Genomic DNA, 21,514 nt, shown 5'->3' with positions numbered 1-21,514 from the left:
ATCCGAAGGCGCAGCAGCCAGGCATGATTTCCTTGCAGTCAAACGCGAGCGCGACAATCGGAACATAAAAAAAAAATCGTAGGGAACTTGCGTGACTCAGCTGGCCCGCCCGGCGCTTGGAAGGTATATGGCCCCCCAAAGTCACGTGGTACGGCTGGGCCAATGAACGCGTCAGCAGCGCGGGGAAAACGAATGCGGTACTCTTAAATTTTTTCTAGTGACTGTGCGACAGCGCCGCTCGGCGGTGCCATTCTTGACCGTTTGTGCGTACAGGAGGCAATACTACATGATACTACCTGCTCGTGCGGGTCCTCGAGGCCGCTCAGGCTACGTAGCTCTGTCGGGTCGTACAGCGTGGCTGGGTGCATCACCCCGCTGGCCAGTGATGGGGCACCGCCAGTACCGCCGCGGCTTCGAGTCTTGGCGCGTCCGCCGGGGCGCGGAGGCCCGGGACCGGGGGTGGGCTCTGCGGTGTAGCCAGCAGAGCGAGTGCTCGCCATGCGACCCGCGCAAAGTAACAACTTCGGGAGTTGTAGTTCGGTTAGTATCACGTGTACCATCATTTCAATGAACGGTTTTAAAGCACGGAGCTGCATCAAGCTTCCTACACAATTTACTAGAGGGAACTCTGGCGGTATAGTCGGTGACAACCTAAGAATACAGTACGAGCTCCACCCACAAAAAACGCAGTGCATCTGCCCTTCACCTCTGCAAGAGAGCCAAGCCAGCTGGAGTCCCTTAGAAGGAGCACCGTCATCAGGATCACCCGTAAAATTTGCAGAGACGCTCACATTTCATCCCAAAACCAGGGCGCTATGACATAAAGCCATTTTTCTATTTCATTTGTGCGATCAGCTCTCCACGATTGGTCAAATATTTTTCAGCCACCCCTCCCCCTCCCACCTTCGCTTGTGTGTCATGCAACGGCAGGAGAACCGCCAAAGTTCCTCATATGATATGATGCATATACACTGATGAGGCGTGATTAAAAACCGAACAAAGAAAAATAAGTCCTTCTGATTATGCGCCTTTTTCACCGTCAGCCCACCGCAATGCTTCAAATGTTTTCGGGCTACGGCCACTTCAATTGACTGTCACAAGACGTCACAAAACCGCGAAATCTCGCCGCGTCAAAGTAATGTGTACACAGAAAGATGCATTCTTTTGCCAAACAAAATTGAATGTTTTTCGGTTAGCCGCAGACTGCCCCGTTCCATAATGCACAGAAGATGGCTGTTCGCCGATCGTTCTGCCACTGGCTACTGGGAGCTTGTAGGATGAATAGATTTATCTGCATAAAAATAAGTTGCGTGGCAGCACAACGTTGTCGAGCCTTCTTAGCACGTTCATTATATCGCTCTGCCAAATTTTCTTCGCTCAGGTTCCGGGTTAGCCACATTTTTACCCTTCCGTTGCACGGCGCTGCGGTTTTCTACCAGACACCGAATGCTAAGCAAGAAGAAGCGGGCCAGTCGCATAGGCTAGGACGAACCTTCTCGTCAGGTTTTCTACTTTCACGGCGCTAGCAGGGCCACCCTGAAACGCTCTCCCCTTATGCATGCTCCTCGTCTCTGGTCAGCCAATTAGGTAAGAAAAGCCTGTCAAGATAGCCGATGCTCTTCGCTTGGAAAGCAAACAAAAGTGACCTCTAGTAATCGAGCGAAGCATTTCATTCGCCTGTTCAAACAACGCTGCGAGTTACCGCCCGGTGTTTGCGTCGGCAGTTACGTAAATTTGACGTCGAGAGTTTGCAATAAAAAAGATTGAAATAGTTTTACGTTATATGGCCGTAGCTGCACAAACACAGATTTGTAAGGAGAAAACAGTACTGTTAAGCATGCACTGCCGCTTGACGCCAGGGAGTTGGGCGAATCTAATTCATTAGTCTAATGCAAATTATCTTTGAGTTGGACAACGTACATATAACATTTTATTCTTAGGCTGTAACCGACTATAGTGTCTATGGGATCTGCAAGCATGGCTCTTCCGTCAGCATGCCAACGAACGATGGTTAGTAGATTGATTTGCTCTAAACATCCTTCTTCTGGCTTGAAACGGCTTTGCGGCTTAAAAACAAACTATATTCTGCAAAATATTGCGTTATGCGTGAGACCATTTGCAGAGGTTATGTATTCGCATAGAGTGTTACTGCCTACTGCACTTAGAAAAATATTATTGCTTGAAAATTTAGGTCAATGAAGGCAGGTAAAGCGCATCAAGTAAAGCCTCGACAAGGGCTGAAGCTACAACCACGAAGATTACATAGTAAAGCTAGACACTAACCATCGTTCGCGTAATGGCGGAACGACCGTAGCGCCAGAGTTCTCTCTAGTCATATCGGCAACTAACTCTATGAGGAGCAGCATAAAGGACTTTCCTGCTGTGTCGTGCCCGCCGCGCGTGCCACATTGGAGAAGAGCACGAGAGCATTGTATCAAGTTGCTATTGAAGACGATTGAAAAAAATGCAGATGCCGTTTACGACGCTAAGGTGGGAGCTTGGGCTTGTTGGTGATCTATTACGAGCAGTATGGAGACGTAGCACGATGCATATGAGCAAAGAAGAAGCTGCTCCTGTCGACTCTTTTTTTCCCATGTTCAGCCTAGCCCTATATCTATACTGCTCTCCTCGAAATGGCACTCGCTATTCAGTGTCATTCTTCAATTCCTCTGAATTTTTTAAAGATACCTGGAATCCAAAATGAAATACCCGCTGCCCGTGGCGAAAACATTTTGTGGGGAAGTCCTGAGATCCAAATCCTGGCTTGCCCGTCCCATGCATGCTAGCCCTGCGCCGCACCACAACCTCTTTCTTGGCCACAAAGTCGCTGCTACCGTATATAAAGCGCCCTTTGCGGCAACAGCTCCCACAATTTCGACAATTTATTTGCAGTACAAAGATACTCAATTAAATCGTTTCAGCGCTTGCCTATTGAGAGCACTTCAAGGTTTCTTTCGCACTTAATTGAATAAAATCACTCGTACAGGGCAGTCGCCGAGGCTCGCTCATTGCCATGGCGTCATGATGTCGAGCACAAAACACAAATATTCAAAGGGCAGTTAGGCACTGTAGGCAAGGACCATCGCCCAATTATGGATTTCGCGCTCTTATCCCTGTGTGTTTTGAAATGCAAGCAAAGATCGACGACATAGCTCTAGCTGAGCTCAGAAGCTTTGTCTGGTATCTACCCAGTAACTATCCATTTCATTTTCTATTGTTATTTCTCTTATTGTCAGTCACACAGAGTGGCCGATTCCAAAATTAACGCCCTCAGGAGACGATGATTCCGCTATAACCAATAATGTCGAACTTCGGACGCATGGACACGTGCCTTCGCACGATTCACCCTCTGATTGACTGACGGCAGGTTCAGCTTCCACTGCATGGCCACCTTGTGCAACAGTAGACATCTTCCAGAGCCTTGCGTCGCACGACATGCTCTCTCCTATAAGCAGGCGCATCCTTCGAGTTATTTAAACATATTCGCTCCACAAAAATATTGCTGACTCTTACTATACTCCCTAATGCGAAATTTGAGCTCACCTCTATAGGTGTTTTCATTTCGCGAAATATCGGTTGGCGCGGACAATCTGTCTCGCGCGGCACGTTGCAAACGGAACGAAGTGCGCTGCGTCTAGCGCGTAGGTGATGCGTAGGCGCGACTCCCAGCGGCCGCCGCAGACAGCCCTCCGCTCATGCAACGCTTTGTTTCGATACAGACTACGCGCGCTACCCTGCGCCATTCCGTAGCCATCGGTGTCGCACAGCCTGTCTTGCGCGGCAGTACGCTTTTCTTCTCACGCTTTCGCCATAACCTCCTCCTCCGCTTTCTTCCTATCGCCGTCTTTCATAGCGCCACTTCCGAGCGATTCTGGTGTTCGCCGAGGATATCGCCCTGCCGATCGCCTCTGAGGCCCCTCCCCACACCTACGGTGGTTCGACCGCTGCTGCTGCTTCCCTGTTTCTTCCACCACTCTTTTCTACCCCTTCCCCCCTGTGCAGCACGGTTGAGGTGTCCTCATCTGAGAGACAGTTACTGCGCTGCACTTTACCCCATGTTTCTTCCTTCACAAACAAGAATCTCTCTCTCCCGCTGCGCTCCGCGTTCGCTTTCATCATTCGCTGTGCTCGTTCGCTCGGTTACCAAGTGTGACGCCGACGCTCACCGCAGGAACGGGTGCCTAAAAGCCGCGCTCTAAAACGTACACGAGCCAATTGTCGCCGCTGTACGAGTGTCTTACTTTCGATATGCGAGCCTGTGGACCAAGCTCGAGTACGCCATTTGATGATAACCTCTGTGTGTGTTGCACATCACCCGCTTTCCCTTTTGGTATGTCAAAAAATAAAACGCACCGCTCGACGTCACAACGGATCGCCAGGGGTTAGGAGTTAGCCACTCGAGGAGCGAGCGTGACCCGGCACCGCTGCGTCGACTCTGGTGACCGTCGCTGGGCCCGTGGAGCGAACGGGGTCTGCTCGCGGAGCGCCTTTTGATCTGGAACCAGCGCCACGGGTTGCGCGGATCCACAACCGAATTGCTTGACGGGTCTAGTGAAAGCACCGGGGTGGCCTCCGCCTCCTGTTCCAGCTTCGACAGGTAACTCAGGTAGCACCACACCAGCACCAGCGCCTGCCCCGTCCCGAAAAGTCATTGTTTATTGAGGATATGTTCTATCCTTAACCTGTGGCAACAGTAGATCTGGGGTCAGTACGTTGAAGACCTCACTTCAAGCAATTCAACAAACGTATGCACGAATATTGCCCTCACGCAATGGTCCAGCGCGCGCCGAGGGATGCGCCACTGGCGGCGGCTCAGCTAAGTGCCCTCGGGAAAGAAGGCAGCCGTCCGCCATGGTTTTCTGCGTTGCATCTCGTGCTTCTCTTTCTGATCCACATTTTTTTAGTAAAATAGGCAACACCCGTCGCATAAGCGTGGTGGGCAAATCATCAAGGTATGCTGAAAAACAATTGTTGCGTGGTGAGTGCTGAAATACTTGGAGAAACTCACCGGCGACACGGTTCTAATCATTCCCCCGTATACCGCATGAACGGCAGCAAATACATTAATGGATCGAAACCGTTCGGCAGGAATTTTCTTGGTTTCACGGTTTTTTTTTTTGTCACTGCAATATTGAACTCGATCATGTTTACACGGCTGAGCAGTAACGTTATCACGGCAACCCATGTTTCGGTTCTGTTTGAGCGCAGTCCAACGTGTCGGTCCTGAATGTGGTTTGCCTCTTTTACCATTTGCCGCTTCTTTACCATGGTGCTCTAGCTACGGTGCATGAGTATACGAGTCCATCGTGTTGTGTGTTAAAGCTGCTCATACTTGCTAAGAGTGATTTTTTTTTTGTTTACGCGGCTCGTTAAATTGTCGCACCAGCTGTCACGAAGATCATGTTTCTGTATCTATTGTATGCGTTCCTTTGCGCTTCTTGAACGGTTGTTAGACGCTTCGTAAATACTTTTTTGTATGCTTTACTATTAGCAACGTAAAGGGGGGAAAGGTGCATGTGTGTGAAGGGTGACAGCGCTGTCTCATGGTATAGGCATGTGTGTAATATATATATATATTCATACACTTCACACGCGTACGCATTTTCCCCTTTACGTTGCTTATACTAACGCACAAAAAAGTTCTGTGTGAAGCGTCTAACAACAGTTCAACAAGCGCGCAGGCACGGATAATGTAGATCTAGAAACATGGACAACAAGGACAACACCGGGAAAATTACTTGTACTTGGGTTAAAGAAATGATAAGTTAATAGAAATCAAAGCAGATGAAAAAACAACTGGCCGCAGGTGGGAAACGAAGCCACGTCTTCGCATTACGCGTTCGATGCTCTTACAAACTGAGCTACCGCGGCGCCGTTTTCCCGTCTACTTTTTGGGGTACTTACTAGAACTGACCCTATAGGAGCATTAGCCAGCGCCACCACTCATAAACCAAGGCGGCGGATGTGTAACATTCTGTCTGCCGCAGGCGTCACGCGTATGTGATCCATTTAGGTGACGCCAACTGGTCAATAAACACATACATGATACCTGAATGAATCAATGTTGCCTGATTCAAGACCCTCCTAATGTAATGAACGTTAAGAAAGGAAACAGAGGGGCCCGATCTTTATTAATCATATCGTAAGAACCCAACAAACAAGACACTTTGTACAACAGAGGGAAAATTACTTGTACAGCTACGATATCTTCGATGTATCAGTTGCTCATATTGGCATACATCTGCTGTTTTTTTTATAATTCTTATTAGTATGAGACCGTGTTTAGCCACTTCAGACGGCTCACCGGGAGAAACTATCGTTATTTGCACAAGAAATCAAACTGTTGAGGTAGTTATATTGTTCATGTGTCACGGAAGCACGGAGGAAGGAAACTAAGGAGAGGCCCTACCCCCTCCGCGCGCTAGGAGAAAAGTGTGGCGGAAATGACGTATAGGTTCTCATTTTTTTTGCTGCTTTTGTATTTTTTTTGCTGCATGGCCACGCCTTTTGGGCCACAATGGAGGCGTTGTTCTGATTTTTTGAGCGCTCACACGTGTTGCTCTGGTAGGTTTCGTGCCGTGGCAAAGGCGCTGTGTGGGCGGGTTTGCGTTAGTCACCGTGTCTTGTTGCGCTGTGTTACCTGCACCGTGCTCTGCCGGATGTTGCGCGAGCGCGCGCGCTCCGCGCGCGAGACCACGCGCAGCGCGGCGTGGTTTCGCGAAAGATGTAAACAAGAGAGGAGGGTTGCACAAAAGGCGGAGCATCGCCATGAGCAACGCCAACTTCCGGCTTCACTTTTGCTTCACAAAGAGTGACGTCAGGGCCTCTCCTTAGTTTCCTTCCTCCGTGCACGGAAGTTTGACTCGCTCCATTGTTGCCAACTCGATGTTGCAGGGGGTTGGCAGTCGTTCAAGCAGCTCCTGTGGCTTCTTTTTCTTTACTTCCTCGCTTTTTATGGAAAGAAAGAAAGAAAGAAAGAAAGAAAGAAAGAAAGAAAGAAAGAAAGAAAGAAAGAAAGAAAGAAAGAAAGAAAGAAAGAAAGAAAGAAAGAAAGAAAGAAAGAAAGAAAGAAAGAAAGAAAGAAAGAAAGATAATTTAACGGCAACAATTATCATCACAGTTTTGCTCGCAACTGTATGCTGTGGCTGGGTTTTCTCGTGTAACTGAGCGTAACTGCGGCACATCTCCAAAGTGATATGAAGTCTGCCACGAAAGTTCCCAGGACACGTTTTTCACCACAAATGCAAATATCTGCTCAGTTATAGCATGGCGCTTTCAACCTAATGGATCAATATGTACTCCAATGGTACGAGAAAATCAACGAGAAAATCAGCTTTGTCGCCCGATCTCTATTTGCAAATTTCTGCTCGCTGGTGTACGTCTCAAGAACTATATTCGAGATTAAAAACATTCCATGCTAGGTTACGCGCTTAGGCTTCACATGGATGCAGTTTTTTTTTTTTTTTTTTTGCGCATCCTCCCTTGCCCGTACAGTTTTGTGGCCGGCTGTTAAGGACATCATCGAAGAAACGAGCCATGCGAAGTCTTGCACGTCTTATTTTTCAGGTGCATTCCCTTTCCGAAAAAAGGCACAATTCACAAACCACGAACATAAACTTTACATGCTCACTGCTCTATACTTACCCTCACGCTTGCTATCGCTGTGACCAACACGAGAATATTCCAAAAATGCCGGTTCTGTAATGAGGAGTATAACGGTGTAATAGACAGCAGCACCCAGCTGGTGACGCTGCACTTTAATGTCACAGCCATAACTAAAAAATACCGCAAGGGTAACAAATTTAACGCAGTCATACCACGACAGCACTTCCTTTGTGGATCAAGATATGTGAACACTGGCAAATTCCTTCATGCTCGCGCTTTGAGCCAATTGGAGCGAGCGTAGCCACCATGTCAACCACCAGAGCTGACAATCAGGGGGAATTTGACAGTGTCCAGGCTGGTTGACTGCCCAGTAGCTTTTCTCAGCAAAAAAAAATAGCTTGACTTGGCTTTCTGTCTCATTCTGGCGAGGAAATAATCCCCAGAAGTTCCTTCTTTTCCTTGACTCTTAGTTTCAATGAAGGCCGTGATGCTGTCACATTCCAGGAGGGTATGTTCTCCGGCAGCACAGCTCAAGTTGACGCTCTCCTAGAGTAACAATTTGTAGTTGCTTCTGACAAATAAATCCATTCACTAGATGTTCTATCAGGCGGAAAATTTCAACTCTTAAATATACAAGTATTAGTACATTACAATTAACAATCGGCAAAAAGCCGCTTCTTTCTGCGGGAAGCAAGGCAAAAAAATTAATGCTGAAACGAAATCTGGATTGCGCCTGAATTTCCTCCTCGAACTGGCTCGCCAAGATGTCATGGATTTCGACAACGTTTGCATATATCAATAGTTAACTGTTTTTCACTAAAAAAACACCACAGTCCACATGGCATTTTGAATAAAGCAAAGGCTCAACCTAGCGGCTCTTGCGAATTTATCTGACGCCGAAAACGGCCTATACACCAAAACAAAATTTGAGCTCGTCACATCACATTTACGTGCGGCTCTGGGATTTCGACATAAATTCAGAAAATAAACATGGGTCTGCCTTTCTTTCAATTATTTACCAAGCCTTTTCTCACTGAATGAATGAAGGTTGTAAGCATACTGTGTCATTGTGAACTGGTATCAAGTGGGTCGCACAAGAGAATCCACACCTATGGCTGTTCTATTCCCGCTATTTAGGTACATCTAAATGCGCCCACGTGGTTGACCGATATAGTCCTTGCCAAAGAGAACCCACAACACGTAATTGAGCTCATGGCATCCGCAATCCGAAAACCTAAACTTCCAGGTGCGTGTGGACAATACACCAGCCTAACCTCCCCAAGAGAGTACGGAGCGCGCAGGTTGCATTGTCGGTATATGAGAATTCTGAATGTTGCTACGAATCGGAGCGAATAAAGAAGGTAGTTATTTCTTATAGAATGTCAGCATCCTGAAGAAACTTTTGAAGATAGGTCCCAGCGTGCACTGTCGTCTACTGTTATTATTACTTCCGTGTACTAAAACATTACAGGATATTTTTGCTATCCTTCTAAAGTTTGTGGAAAGAAAAACCTGTTGTTCTTTTCATGTCCTGTTTCGTGCGTTCGAAATTACCGAAAAGTTTACCCCTCTAAACGCAACAAAGCTACCGCGAAGTTATCGCTTTACTCTGACAGTCATCCCCCGATGGTTCCTGCTTAACATCTAGCTCAACATCAAGCGGAGCTTTCTTAACCTCTCCTCTCCACTTTGCGGGTGTTGACTGCTGCTGCCTTGCCAACAACTCGGGTCACTGGATATGTGTAACCTCGCCATGTGACACGAGCTGTAACATTCTTGGTCAATCCCCCATAACGGGTATGCGTCACTTGGTGCTCGCACATACACACAGAACAAGAGGCAAGAAGTGAAGAAGTCGTCAACGTCAAAAATTAAAATAAGTTGGCAACAGATGCAGTCGAGTGCCAAGAAGTGAATGAAATGAGTCCAGAGAGTGCATTGAGGGAGAAGCGTTTGGCTACCTAGAAGTGATCAAGAAGAAGTGAAGACATTTCAGTAAACATCAAGGGAAGCCTCGCTTATCACCTTTTCCCAGATGCGCGCGGGATATCCGCCGATTCTTTTACAAACGCGAAGTATTCTTCTCCCCGTTCTTGGCCCTTTGCGGTAGGTACGTAGGTAGACAGGTAGGTTCCTGTCTTGGGGCGCTATAACCTAAAGCTATTCCAAACTTGTGTATTCCAATTCTGCAATCAGCCCTCCGCGATTGGTAAAAAAACTTTTTTGGACCACCACCACTTCGCCTGTCTGTCACGCGACGTCAGGAAAACCGCGATAGCTCACCATCTGATATGACGTCCACACGCTGATCATGCATGACTGGAGCAAACGAAAGAACAAAATAGTTATGTATGATTCGACGCCTGTTCGCCATTAGACGTCGGCTATTGGTCAAAAGCTTTACGGCTTCACCCACTTCACCTGCCTGTCACGCGACTTCACAAAACCGCGAAAACTCTCACGTCAGAATGACGTGTACGCGTTAAAGATGCATTAGTTTGCCGAACACCACTACTTCCTAAACTGGTCCACTTTCCCCAGCACTTTCACGTAGCGCTTTACGCAGTTTAGCGGTTTCTTCGTAACAGCCACACGCGCGTTCGCTCGCGATCCACACCCACAACAATTCAATTTACACAAACGCGCTTGTTGCTTTGACAGCTGCTTGCAGTACCCCAAGCAATGCTGGTTAACCAAGTACCTACAAAATGCTTCGCAAAACGGCGATTTCCACAGTGCCCGAGATCCGCAGATTTCGTTGTTTGTTTGTTTTTTCGTTCCTTTTTCGTGCGTCTGTTAGCACCACTTACCTGCTCGTGCGGTTTGTGATCTTCATTGACCGTAAACACATTGGGTCCCCTCGTTTCGAGGCTGCCGTTGGGCGAATCACCAGCGTCTTGAAGTACCTGAGAACAACATGACAGAATCCGCTAAGGAGCGAATGCAAATAACCCATAATGAAGACGGATATAACATGTACTCACCTGGCTGTACCTGTAATGAACTTGAATGCACGCAGCGATCCAGCAGAGGAAGATGGTGACGGCGTTCCAGGCGATGAACATTTTCAATATTCCGATGATGTTCTGCGCAAGTACAGTGGTTACAGGCGACTCACTTGAAGACAAAGGAGCTGCTAAGGGGGTGAAAGCAGAAGACCGTTATTGGAGACTGAACAAATACTGAAGACACGCACCATATGCTGCTGACCTTCAAACACTTCCGTGGCATACGCCACGGAAGTGTCATACGGAAGTGCCACGTAAGTGGACACTTACGTGGCACTTCCGTGGACACTTACGTGGCACTTACGTGGCATATGCCATGTAAGTGTATATACCACGTATATATGCCACGTAAACACGTAGCGTATACGCTACGTGTTTTAATACCATTTTTCATCGATCGGTGAGTGATTTGTGCAGCTTCATTACACTGACGGATCCATAACGCAAGGGGGCGGGGGGAAAGGGATCAGATTAGCCCGTGGGCTAAAGTATCTGCAGGCTCAGGCCCACGTCTGACAGGGGCCCCATATACAAGGTTTCTTTGACGGCCCCCTCAACAAGTCAAAAGGGTGCCTCGTCAGGACCCCGCCTCGAATTTCAGTTACACAATAAATGTAGTGACGCGTCGTGCAGGGAACGCTCTACCACAGGAATTCTTAAAATAAGTTTAGTAGTAGTTGAATTATAAGCAAACAATCTATCTAGAGGCTATCTTCCTTTGCTCGACCAGCGTCCGCAAGCAACCTTTCAACCTGGCCTTAACCCATATAAGAAAGGAAGGTTCACCCCCTCGGCAACAACGTCAGTGACGAAGTAGCTTCACTGTCAGGTTCAGCGCACTGCAGGGATGTTCCTCCTCTTTTGCAACGACACCCGCCGCGCCTTTATTATACTTTTTAATGTGATTAGCATTGTTTGCAAACTTCAGTCATGTTGAATTTATCTATATATATATATATATATATATATATATATATATATATATATATATATATATATATATATATATATACATTCTCTTACGCCGACCCAGAGCCATGCCGTCGTGGTCGTTTCATCGTCGTCATTCCGGTTTTTGACTCTCGTCAGGCCATCGTCGCCATGCCTTCTGCACCAACCCAGTGGTCAAAGTTTGCTGATAGATCGAGCCTGTAGGTGCTCGTGGTCGTGATGTCATTATGGTCGTTGCACCGTCGTCATTCAAGCTTTGTCATCCGACTCTCGTCATGCCGTCGTCGTAACGCCATCGTCGCCATACAGTCATCTTGCATCCGTTGTCACACCGCCGTAGTGATGCCATCGGGGTCATTCCATCGCAGTCACTAGTTTTGTCGTCTGACTCTCGTCATGCCATCATCACCGTGCCATCGTGAGGCTAGAGGCTTCGTCATACATTCGTCGTTACGCCTTTCTCGTCCTACACTCTTCGTCATCCCATTGTCCTCATACCGCTGTCGTGCAATCGTCATTGTTGTGTCGTCGCCATGCAGTCGTCGTCATGTATTCGTTATCACACATCATAGTGACGCCGACGTTCCCATCATTGTCCTTCTCCCTTCATCATCCGACTCCCGTCGCCCTGTCGCCGTCACACCATTGTCGTCGCGGTGTCATCATCATACCATTGTGATCATGTCATCGACGTCGGGCTCTGCCTTTACCATGGTTATGAATTCAGTAACGCGGTCCCATTGTCGTCGTCATGCCACCTTCTTCAATCGATCGACGTCATTCCTCCTTCCCTATTATATAGTAGTTATACTATCGCCATTCAGTTGAGGTTGTCTTCATTCAGTTCAGTTCCCGTTGTCTTGTTATCGTCATCTTTGCGTCGTAGTCAGACAGTTGCTATCAGGCATACGTTTTTGGAATACCGTCGTCATCATATCTTCGTGGTCGTGTCATCGCCCTCATTCCAGCTTCATGAGGTTGTCGTCATACCGTCGTGGTCACGACATTGTCGCCGTACACTGGTCATCCCGCTGCCCCGGTGTCGTCGTTATACCATCGTTCCCATTTAGGAAGCGTCTTCTCGTTGTCGCCATACCATCGTAGTAACACCGCCTTTGTCGTTCCATCGACGCCATCTCTTTTTCGTCAGTCACCGTCATGCCACCATGCTCATGAGACCATAGCAGAGTAGGTATGTCAATACCGAAGTACGTCGCATGTAGCCGAAGCAATGAAAATGTCAAAATGACCACTACAGATGTTAAATAAATGTGACTTCAGAAATATGGTGTGTTTCTATATTGCTCGAGAGATAATCACAATAACATCGACAGTCATCATGAGATGAGTTGTGCCGTAATTTGTATCGCAATTGGTTCACAGAAGATGACGTAATACGTCCATCATATATCCAAGTCAACCTGCAGCGAGTTTGTTGACATTATGGCACGTAATTAACGTAAGGAGGTGGATTGTTGTGAAGATGAAAGAGGCCAAATGTTCTTTCGTTGTTGACTCCACGCCGTACATTGGCTAGCATTCAGTAATTATCCGGTGCATGTTACGCGGTGATGTCCACCAAATCTTCATTGAGTTTCTACTAATTGAATCGCACACTTGTGAACATCTGGCAACATCCGTGTGTTGTCTTCTTTGGAAGAACGCCATGTCAATCAGCAGCTGCCGAGGCCAGTCGTACGATGATGCCAGCAACAAGGCTGGAGTGTACTAAACTCCAAACTGAAAATACGAGGGCCTCCAGCTGCAAATAAAGAAGGCCCCATTGGATATTTATATACCATGCTGGCAGTCACTTTTTTAACCCGGTTGGGGCTTGGAGTGTAGACTGTCATGTCGAGGAAGTGAATCTTTTTTTTTTACACTCTGTGAGAAGTTGTATGAGTTCTTTTCCGCCTCGCCAAAGTGATGGAATTACTTTTTGGAGAGACTAACAACATAGAAAGATTTCTGTTCCGAAATGCTTGTGAACTACAATGTGGTCCCGCAATGCTGAGTTGTGCATCTTCCGACACATGGAAGATATTCTTCATAGTCTGGCTCAACGTGAACGCGAAACTGGCAACACTCGGCCGTGTCGATCGAAACACGATTTCTTCTCAAAAGCTGTCGAAACTCGAAAGTGCTTCACGGCAACCTAATGAACGAAAATTTTTGAAGCGCTTTGACAACACGAGGCAGTGACGCGCTTCAGAAGCCTGGTTTACATCTTTCCTAAATCTTATAGACGTGTATGTCGGCTCTGTGCGCCCATATACGCATATCTCTACCCTAAGTACCAACTTTTTTTAGGAAAGGGCAAAGGCACTGAGTGTCCATATATTCGCTATCCGTCCTTTGCGAGAAATTTCAGATTTTGCCAGCTATCAAGGAGGCCTTTGAGTGCAACGCAGTATCCATCAGGCTGACGAATTCGTCTAAATGCGCCGAGTCGATCTTGAGTCGACATTTTCTGCTCAGGTCGCACAGTTTATCGCTCTCGCATAACTGCACATAGCGATATAGTAACCTTCGTGACCTCACAAAAATGTTGAAGCGAACACACATTTTGACCACTTCTTTTTCTAATGTCTTTATTTTGCTTGGGACATATTTGATTATTCCAATCTCAAACTGTGAGACCGAAAGCCCTTTTCCGAAGCGTTGCATGATTCGAAATTTCCTGTGCTCCACCCTCGGCGATAGGAAGCTGCTGCACTCCCTAGACAATATGGTCGTAGAAAGCTGCAGTGCGCATGTTTAGAACTTAACTTTGTTTGTTCTTCACGATATATTCATAACCTTAATTAATCATAACATAATTTTTTGTATGTGAATAAAACCAAGTGTTGCGAGGCTACTGTTTATTCTGGGATTTTAAAGAGCGTAAAAAACACAGGTACGGACCTAAGAACGACAGCACATAACGCCGTGTTTTATTTATGTATTTATTTATTTATTTATTTATTTTTATTTATTTTTTATTTATTTTTTATTTAAGTAAAATATATTCAATAGAATTACAGAGCGAGCTGAATGTATTTGGCTATAACAAAACATTATTTAATGGATAGTAGCACATTAATAACGAGAAAAGGCAAGAAAATATAACGCGTAGATTATGCAGAGTTCGAAAAATGCGTTGTGAAAAGACGCCGGAAATTTTCTTGGTCCCTCTCGTAAGCGATGGGGTTGTGAAGGCTGTTCGAAAGGCGAATGTCTCTTGGAAGAGCGGAGTAGTCTTTTTTCTTTTTTCAAGGATTGCCTTGTTTGTTTAGCGCTATTTAGGATCCACGCTTGGGGCCCATTTCCTCCTTCCCAGAGGCATGTCGGCACTTCAGCAGTAGACAGTATTTAGCGTGCAGCAGTATTCTTCTTTAGGACGCGAAAATATGTACTTCGATCAAAATGCACCAATGAAGTGCTCCGTCTGACCTTGCTTGATTCTTATTTCAAGTATTTGTTTCACGCCTTAAATACAATATTAAGTACCTGATTTAAACTTTTGGCTACCAGCATCTGTCTTGTCACCTAAAAATTGTTAAGAATAGCCCCAATTTCGTTTGTATATACTTACGCGACCTTCGGAATCTGCATGCGTGCACTCTTTCTGAAAATGGAAAAAACGAGAGTAAACCTTTTTAGGCCTGCCTGATTGATTTTGGGCCTCCACTGATGGAATCCTATGTTCATGTATATAGCATCTGAGCCAAACCCTCAACACCTGAATGAGTTGTACAGGAAGACCCAGACATTCACGAAATCACCCCCCAAGAAAGTGTTAAGGCAAAAGTACCCCTGCAGTATTAATGAATATTCAAGAAAATAGCTCCTTACTTTCGAGAAACTGACGTATGAGTGAAACTAAAGAGCACACAGCGAAAACAAAAAAAAAATCAGTTACCCAGAACTAAATTTTTAAATACTAAAATAAGTATTGTAACAATAATATTGTGAAACCTGAGATCTGATATTTCGGTGGTCGCCCATCACTTAGCCGGATATTCTTTTTCCCCAATAGCATTAGCCTTTAATTGACCGCAGATAACATACGTGCACTTTCCTACCAATAAGTGACGGGATTCGATTCGACAGCCTAATTACGACGCCAAATTTCTTCAGAGGACGCTCGAAGTACAGCGTCTTGCGCAGAGTATACAGTCGAGCGTGTTACATTAACATGTAGGGCAAGTTCTTCGTTTACAGCATGTCAAGCAGTTATGCAGTCTTTCTTGTAGAAAAGGAGAAGCAGCTACGACACAAAAGAAAGGAGGGAGAAAGCATACGCACAAAATAAATGCTGAATATGAGGATGACGTCACTGGCTGCGTTTGTGAAGAGCACGATGTTGTACACAGTGTTGAGCGCCAGTTCTCCTGCAAGAGCGCAGAGAAAACGGCTCCATTTAGAGGAACCCCCACCAACGAGGCAGTTATGGGGCAGCGCACCGTAGAGCATCGAGCTACTCAGCGTGATGAAATCCTGTGAAGAGACTTCGATTCCGCGAAGCACTGCAGAAATTCTAAAGGTTTTTTTTTATTAATTTAAGAACGCTGTGAAAGATGGCAGAAAAAAACAGGTCAGACAGATGTCAAACCGTCAGACAGACGGCAGGAATAATCGCCACTTGTGGAAGAACCTCGGCGCGCTTTTCAGGGAAGCCTGATCTGAGGAGCCGAGATCTGCACAACTTCCATGATCGGCCCAAATTTTTTTTAGACTGCGTTATCTTCGGGATAAGCCCACGAGAACTGCTAGCGAGATGGTAGATGACAGGGGAAAACCGTGCTACAGTGACATGCACTCGACAAGAATGCTTCGCTGTAAAAAAAAAAAACCAGCGTAGATAGCAGGACTACAGGAATACAGTGCCCGTGTTGACGTCATCCCGTATTCCTATTCGTCGGCGCGGTTTTTTGCAAAATGTCAATAGGCGCGACCCCGAGATCAGCAGTGCAACGCTATAATTACTGGACTACCGCGATGTGTGTCAAACATGAGACTTCTTTCCCAGCAGCAGATCGCCACTGCCATTGAGCCAATCATTATATAATCTTAGAAAAGTATCACGGAAGCAGCTTGATCCAACTATGGTGCACGGTCGTCCTGGGAACATTGATGCCACCCAGCGTAATAACCACTAAGCGTCAGTGAAAACTGGAAGCCCGGCAGAGTGAGCAATGGCTCGTCGCTAAGTTGATTGTAACGATTGATTCATGTTCTGTACACAGACAGACCAAACGTAGTGCAGTAAACGTCACCTTAATTCAACCTGTGATGGCGCTGCTAGCGGTTCATCTATCTCCACTATGAAGGAACCAGTTCCATAGCCACATGAACACCGCGTCCGTATAGGTAATATTGCATTATATTGCAAAGCAAGCCTTACAATTCCGAAATTCAACGGTTTCGAACCTTTGCTGTACAAAACCGGTCCAAATGTGCGACAGTTCCGCAGAGTCTACACCCTCTGGCCTTGTAGCTGGATGTACAGTGAGCGCTCCGAAACGCCTCTCGAGACGTCTGAGAGCGCTGGTGTCTTAGCGCTCACATTTCGTCGATGTCTTTATGGCGCATTTCGCGTGAGTGCTAGCTTTGCGGGTACCAAGTAGACACTGCGTACGTATTGGTGAGAGTCGTAACGACTGCGTAATAAACTTCCAAAGCTTTAGAATAAAAAACAGAAACTTCTTTTTCGGATATCTATGTCACATTCAATGACGTCTTTATATTCTGCTTCTGCAAATAAAGCATTTGGTTGCTAGTCAGCGCTCTGTCCTGTGCTCTTTACTCGCTCGTGTTGTGTCGCGCTGTTTTGTTATTCTAAAGATGAACCAACCAGCCCCTTTGGACATGCTGCTAACGCCCCAAAGTTTGCAATTATTACCAAATTTGCAATAAACCATGGTACAGTGCGGGCCACCCCCGCGACAGTCAGAGCAGAGCGCTGATTTTAGAAGCGTTACCAGTCTCCATGTACGCTTATTCAGGCTTCAGTGACCTTTCTGTATAATACAGCACTACCTAACTATTGTATATGAGAATCCTTCACGGCTCTTAAGCGTTCGTCTTCAATAGACGCCGTTCTTGATGCATGCTCACAAGAAGTTTACACAGACTTGCCAACGTTCTCCAAAGTGAACGTTTCCTTCTCGGTGGTGGCTGAGCTGCTATAACATCTTCAATCATTTCTTTTATTTTATCGCTGTCCTGTGGATACGATGATAACGATGATGGTAACTATTTATGAGCTGCAAACACCGCTGTGAATGCAACTGTAAAGTCAATATAACACCTACAATCACTGTGAGATATATATATATATATATATATATATATATATATATATATATATATATATATATAGCGTGCACTTGTTAACACGAAACACAGCAGCAACAAAAAAGTAATACCTTGAGTTTGATGCATCCCGATTTTTTCGAATCCCCAATCGTTGGGCACCGCGAAGAGGAAGACGCAGTTGTAGCACTGGAAATAAGTGCAGACGCACAGAGCGCACTGGTTACGGGAGCACTGTTACGATTTCCTGAAATGCAGTTGTATGATGTCGATTAACCTTTAGGTCTATATTGGCTTCATATTCGTACATAAGTAAAACATGAACAGGAGGAAGCGCTCGCTTTCTGCTATTATGGTGAGTGACAGATCAATAGATAGGGATGAAGAAAAGGCAGCGACGTCAACTGGACTTTGTTTGATTATAACACACGTGGGAAATAGGGCAGTGTTGAACCGGGAGAGATAGGACAGCAGTTCAGAGATTTCAAAGAAAGAAAGAAAGAAAGAAAGAAAGAAAGAAAGAAAGAAAGAAAGAAAGAAAGAAAGAAAGAAAGGAAGAAAGAAAGAAAGAAAGAAAGAAAGAAAGAAAGAAAGAAAGAAAGAAAGAAAGAAAGAAAGAAAGAAAGAAAGAAAGAAAGAAAGAAAGAAAGAAAGAAAGAACAGACAGACAGACAGACAGACAGACAGACAGACAGACAGACAGACAGACAGACAGACAGACAGACAGACAGACAGACAGACAGACAGACAGACAGACAGACAGACAGACAGACAGACAGACAGACAGACAGACAGACAGAGTTTCAAAGCGATGCTTTCAGCGCAAGCAGGTCGTATACATACACTGACACTTACCAAGCAGCCACTGGTGACCAGTAAAACCGCCCTCGAACTCCGGCCGACTTTTCGTGGCGGTAACCTCTCTTCTGGAGTGTCAGGCATGTAGTTTGATATGTTACTGACGCTTCCCCGATGCATCATCCCGTTTAAGTGCCGTAGGCACACCTTGTCCTTGTTCTTTGGTGAAATGGCGCACCGCGGCGGCAATACATCTTCTTCTACTTCTTCCTCAGAAACAGCTGCCGCGTGTCAGCGACGCAGTCGATTGTGGCTTCGTTTTCACACCGGCGATATACGCGGCTCCATCATCGGAAAAAGCGATTTCTCGCGTTCCGCGGGCGTTTCATTGGGCTTGGAAAAAAAACTTTTATATAGCACGTATTGAGCAACAGAATGTTGGATCGAGGATTTTTCAGGATCGTCTATCATTTATTCATTTGCACTTCTGCTGGAACATTCGAGAAGTTGGTTATAAATAACGAATTATGTTAATAGGCGACATGCGAAAAATAGTCTGACTTGCGGCAATTGCCACAGCATACAGCATTGCCTTGGTTCTGCCCAGCTTCGTGGCACTAGGATATTTTAAAGTTTTCGCACAAGTTACTTGGGAAACATTGTTATAGTGAAAACAACGGGTGGAACCCCTCTTACCCAATGCCCATTGTTGGTCCATAAAGCAGTTTTGAGTATCCGATTTGCCTATGAAGTTGCAACGTTGTATTAGTTGATGCTTACTTTTGTTTTACCTTACTTTTGCTGTAGATGACGTAATGGCCACAGCTGCCGCAGTGCCAACTCGCACAGGTAGCGCGGTGCAGAGCGGATGGCTTCAGCGCCTGACATAACTCGGCACACGGAGAGGCTGTCAGGATTGGGGGCTCAATCCCATCGCTCGAGATCCGTTGCCAAGATTGGAGTCCGGCATGAATTCGAAGGTAGCTGGCCCATGCCGTCGTCCAACTTATCCACGCTGAGGACGTTGATAAAGGGAAGAACTGCTTCTCATCGAGAACGAGGACTATGGGTTTATTTACAGTATTTAAATCAGTCTAACATCAGTGCTTGAGAAAAGTGCATCAGTCTAACATGACTGCTTAAGAAAAAGTATGTCAGTCCAACATGACTGCTCAAGAGAAGTGTCTCCAGCATTCGCACCACAGCAGTTTTTATACACTCAGTCCTCCCGTGATACAAGGTGACGCGAACGTTCGTTTACTCATTGTCAACTTGCCGCCGCCCCGCAGATCAGTTTACGCAAACATAGGCACACACATTCCGATGTCCGGCGCCGACGTCAGAGGGGCGCCATTCCGCAGAACAGTTTACGCACACATAGGCACACACATTCCGATGTACGGCGCCGACGTCAGAGGGGCGCCGTTCCGGGAAGCTCGGAGCCATGGTGGGTAGCTCGTTGTCCTGCGTCCCGGTCGCGCGTGGGAAGCAACAAAAAACGGCTTTCCCGCGGCAGCTTGCTCATGCGTAGCAGATCAGGTCCGCGCTGGATAGCTCGGGCACAATAGTTCGCCCGCCGAACTCGTTCCGTCACAACGACGATGGGGCTGAAGGATGGAGGCGGTTTTCAGCACAAAGCCCGCTTCATCGAACGCATCCTAGCTGCAGCGACGGAGAGTGGGGGATGCGCGTCTTCTCCCCCAGTCGTAATTGGGTGGTAATCTTGCATTGCAGCTCGCCATTCTTAACAAGGCACGCAAGCAGTTCTGTATCGGCGCTTGGAAAGAACAGTCAGTGCTTCATCGCTCGCAGTGAAGCAGTACGAACAGTTTGGGTCCTTTTCGTGGTCTTGAAGCTGAACCGTAAAGGAAGAAATCACTGAACGGCGAGCTACCCGCCGTGGTTCCTTGGTGGCTTTGGTGTTGCGCTGCTAAGCATATGAGGTCGCGGGAACAAACCCCGGCCACTGTGGCCGCATATTGATGGGGGCGAAATGCAAAAACACCCGCGTACTTGGATTTATGTGCGCGTTAAAGAGCCCCATCTGATAAAAATTAATCCTGAGTCCCCCACTGCGGCGTGCCTCACATTCAGATTGTGGTTTTGGCATGTAAAAGCCCATGATGTTACATTAACGGAAAGCAAGAAGAAAAGAGATGCAACGGTAGCACCATCTAGAACAACGTGAGTCTACCGATCCCTAAGTCGTCGCTAAACCCTGAGCCCAGGCCTGACGTGCTCAGCAATACATGAGGGATGGACGCGCCAAGGAGACCCGAGAAGAGGATGCAGCTCGACCATAGGCGTATCTACCGGAGGGAAAGAGGGGGTTGGGGGGGCAGGGGGTATTCCCCCCCCCGCACTGTAGAAAGTGGGGGTGGGCAAAGGATGCCATTTGCCCCCCCCCCCCTCCTTTTTGAAAGCGGCCACTTTCGGCTGCAATCTGGAAATTCCAACAAAATATACAGCTGAAACTAAATAAAGAGAGGAGTCATAGAAAAAAGACAGATTCACCATATAAGTAATGCTTTAGTTTATTACGCATATTCTGCTTGGACAGCGAGGATTATCTTTTGTGCCTTCTAGGGACGCCCTGTAGCGGACGATGCGCGAGATTCACCATACACGCTCGTATTGCGGAGAACGCCATGGCGCTGGGCCGTTCCCGCTGTACCAAATGTCAGCTTGCGCAACTTGCATCACACCCAGTTTTTTTTTTTTTTTACCCTATATCCGTATTCGAATCAGCATGCTGCATTTAACCTGCGGGCCACGGTGAGGTAAGAATAAAGTATTATAATCAGCCATGCCCCACGATTAAGTGCCTTAGAGCATGAAATCATTAGATTATCAAA

General features: G+C 46.6%; 1 protein-coding gene across 5 annotated transcripts in view; it reads right to left on the bottom strand.

The window, feature by feature from the left end:
- Positions 1–18,942, bottom strand: part of LOC135910779 (uncharacterized) — a 38,161-nt gene extending 19,219 nt beyond the window's left edge. For 2 of the 5 annotated variants that reach the window (XM_065442874.2, XM_070538486.1), the window contains exons 1-9: positions 18,717–18,942; positions 17,975–18,050; positions 15,852–15,937; positions 15,139–15,171; positions 10,590–10,691; positions 10,416–10,511; positions 7,645–7,698; positions 4,354–4,630; positions 297–466 (exon numbers count right to left, since the gene is read on the bottom strand). In XM_065442874.2, coding sequence (XP_065298946.1) covers positions 297–466; positions 4,354–4,630; positions 7,645–7,698; positions 10,416–10,511; positions 10,590–10,691; positions 15,139–15,171; positions 15,852–15,937; positions 17,975–18,050; positions 18,717–18,842 — 1,020 coding nt within the window. In that variant the 5' untranslated portion in view covers positions 18,843–18,942. The remainder of the gene's footprint in view (positions 1–296; positions 467–4,353; positions 4,631–7,644; positions 7,699–10,415; positions 10,512–10,589; positions 10,692–15,138; positions 15,172–15,851; positions 15,938–17,974; positions 18,051–18,716) is intronic. The other 3 variants (XM_070538483.1, XM_070538484.1, XM_070538485.1) reach the window with 3 other exon arrangements.
- Between the last annotated feature and the right edge of the window lie 2,572 nt (positions 18,943–21,514).

This window comes from Dermacentor albipictus, chromosome 5, assembly GCF_038994185.2.
Source record: "Dermacentor albipictus isolate Rhodes 1998 colony chromosome 5, USDA_Dalb.pri_finalv2, whole genome shotgun sequence".
Taxonomy (NCBI): Eukaryota; Metazoa; Arthropoda; class Arachnida; order Ixodida; family Ixodidae; genus Dermacentor; species Dermacentor albipictus.
This window is presented reverse-complemented; position numbering and strand designations above follow the sequence as displayed.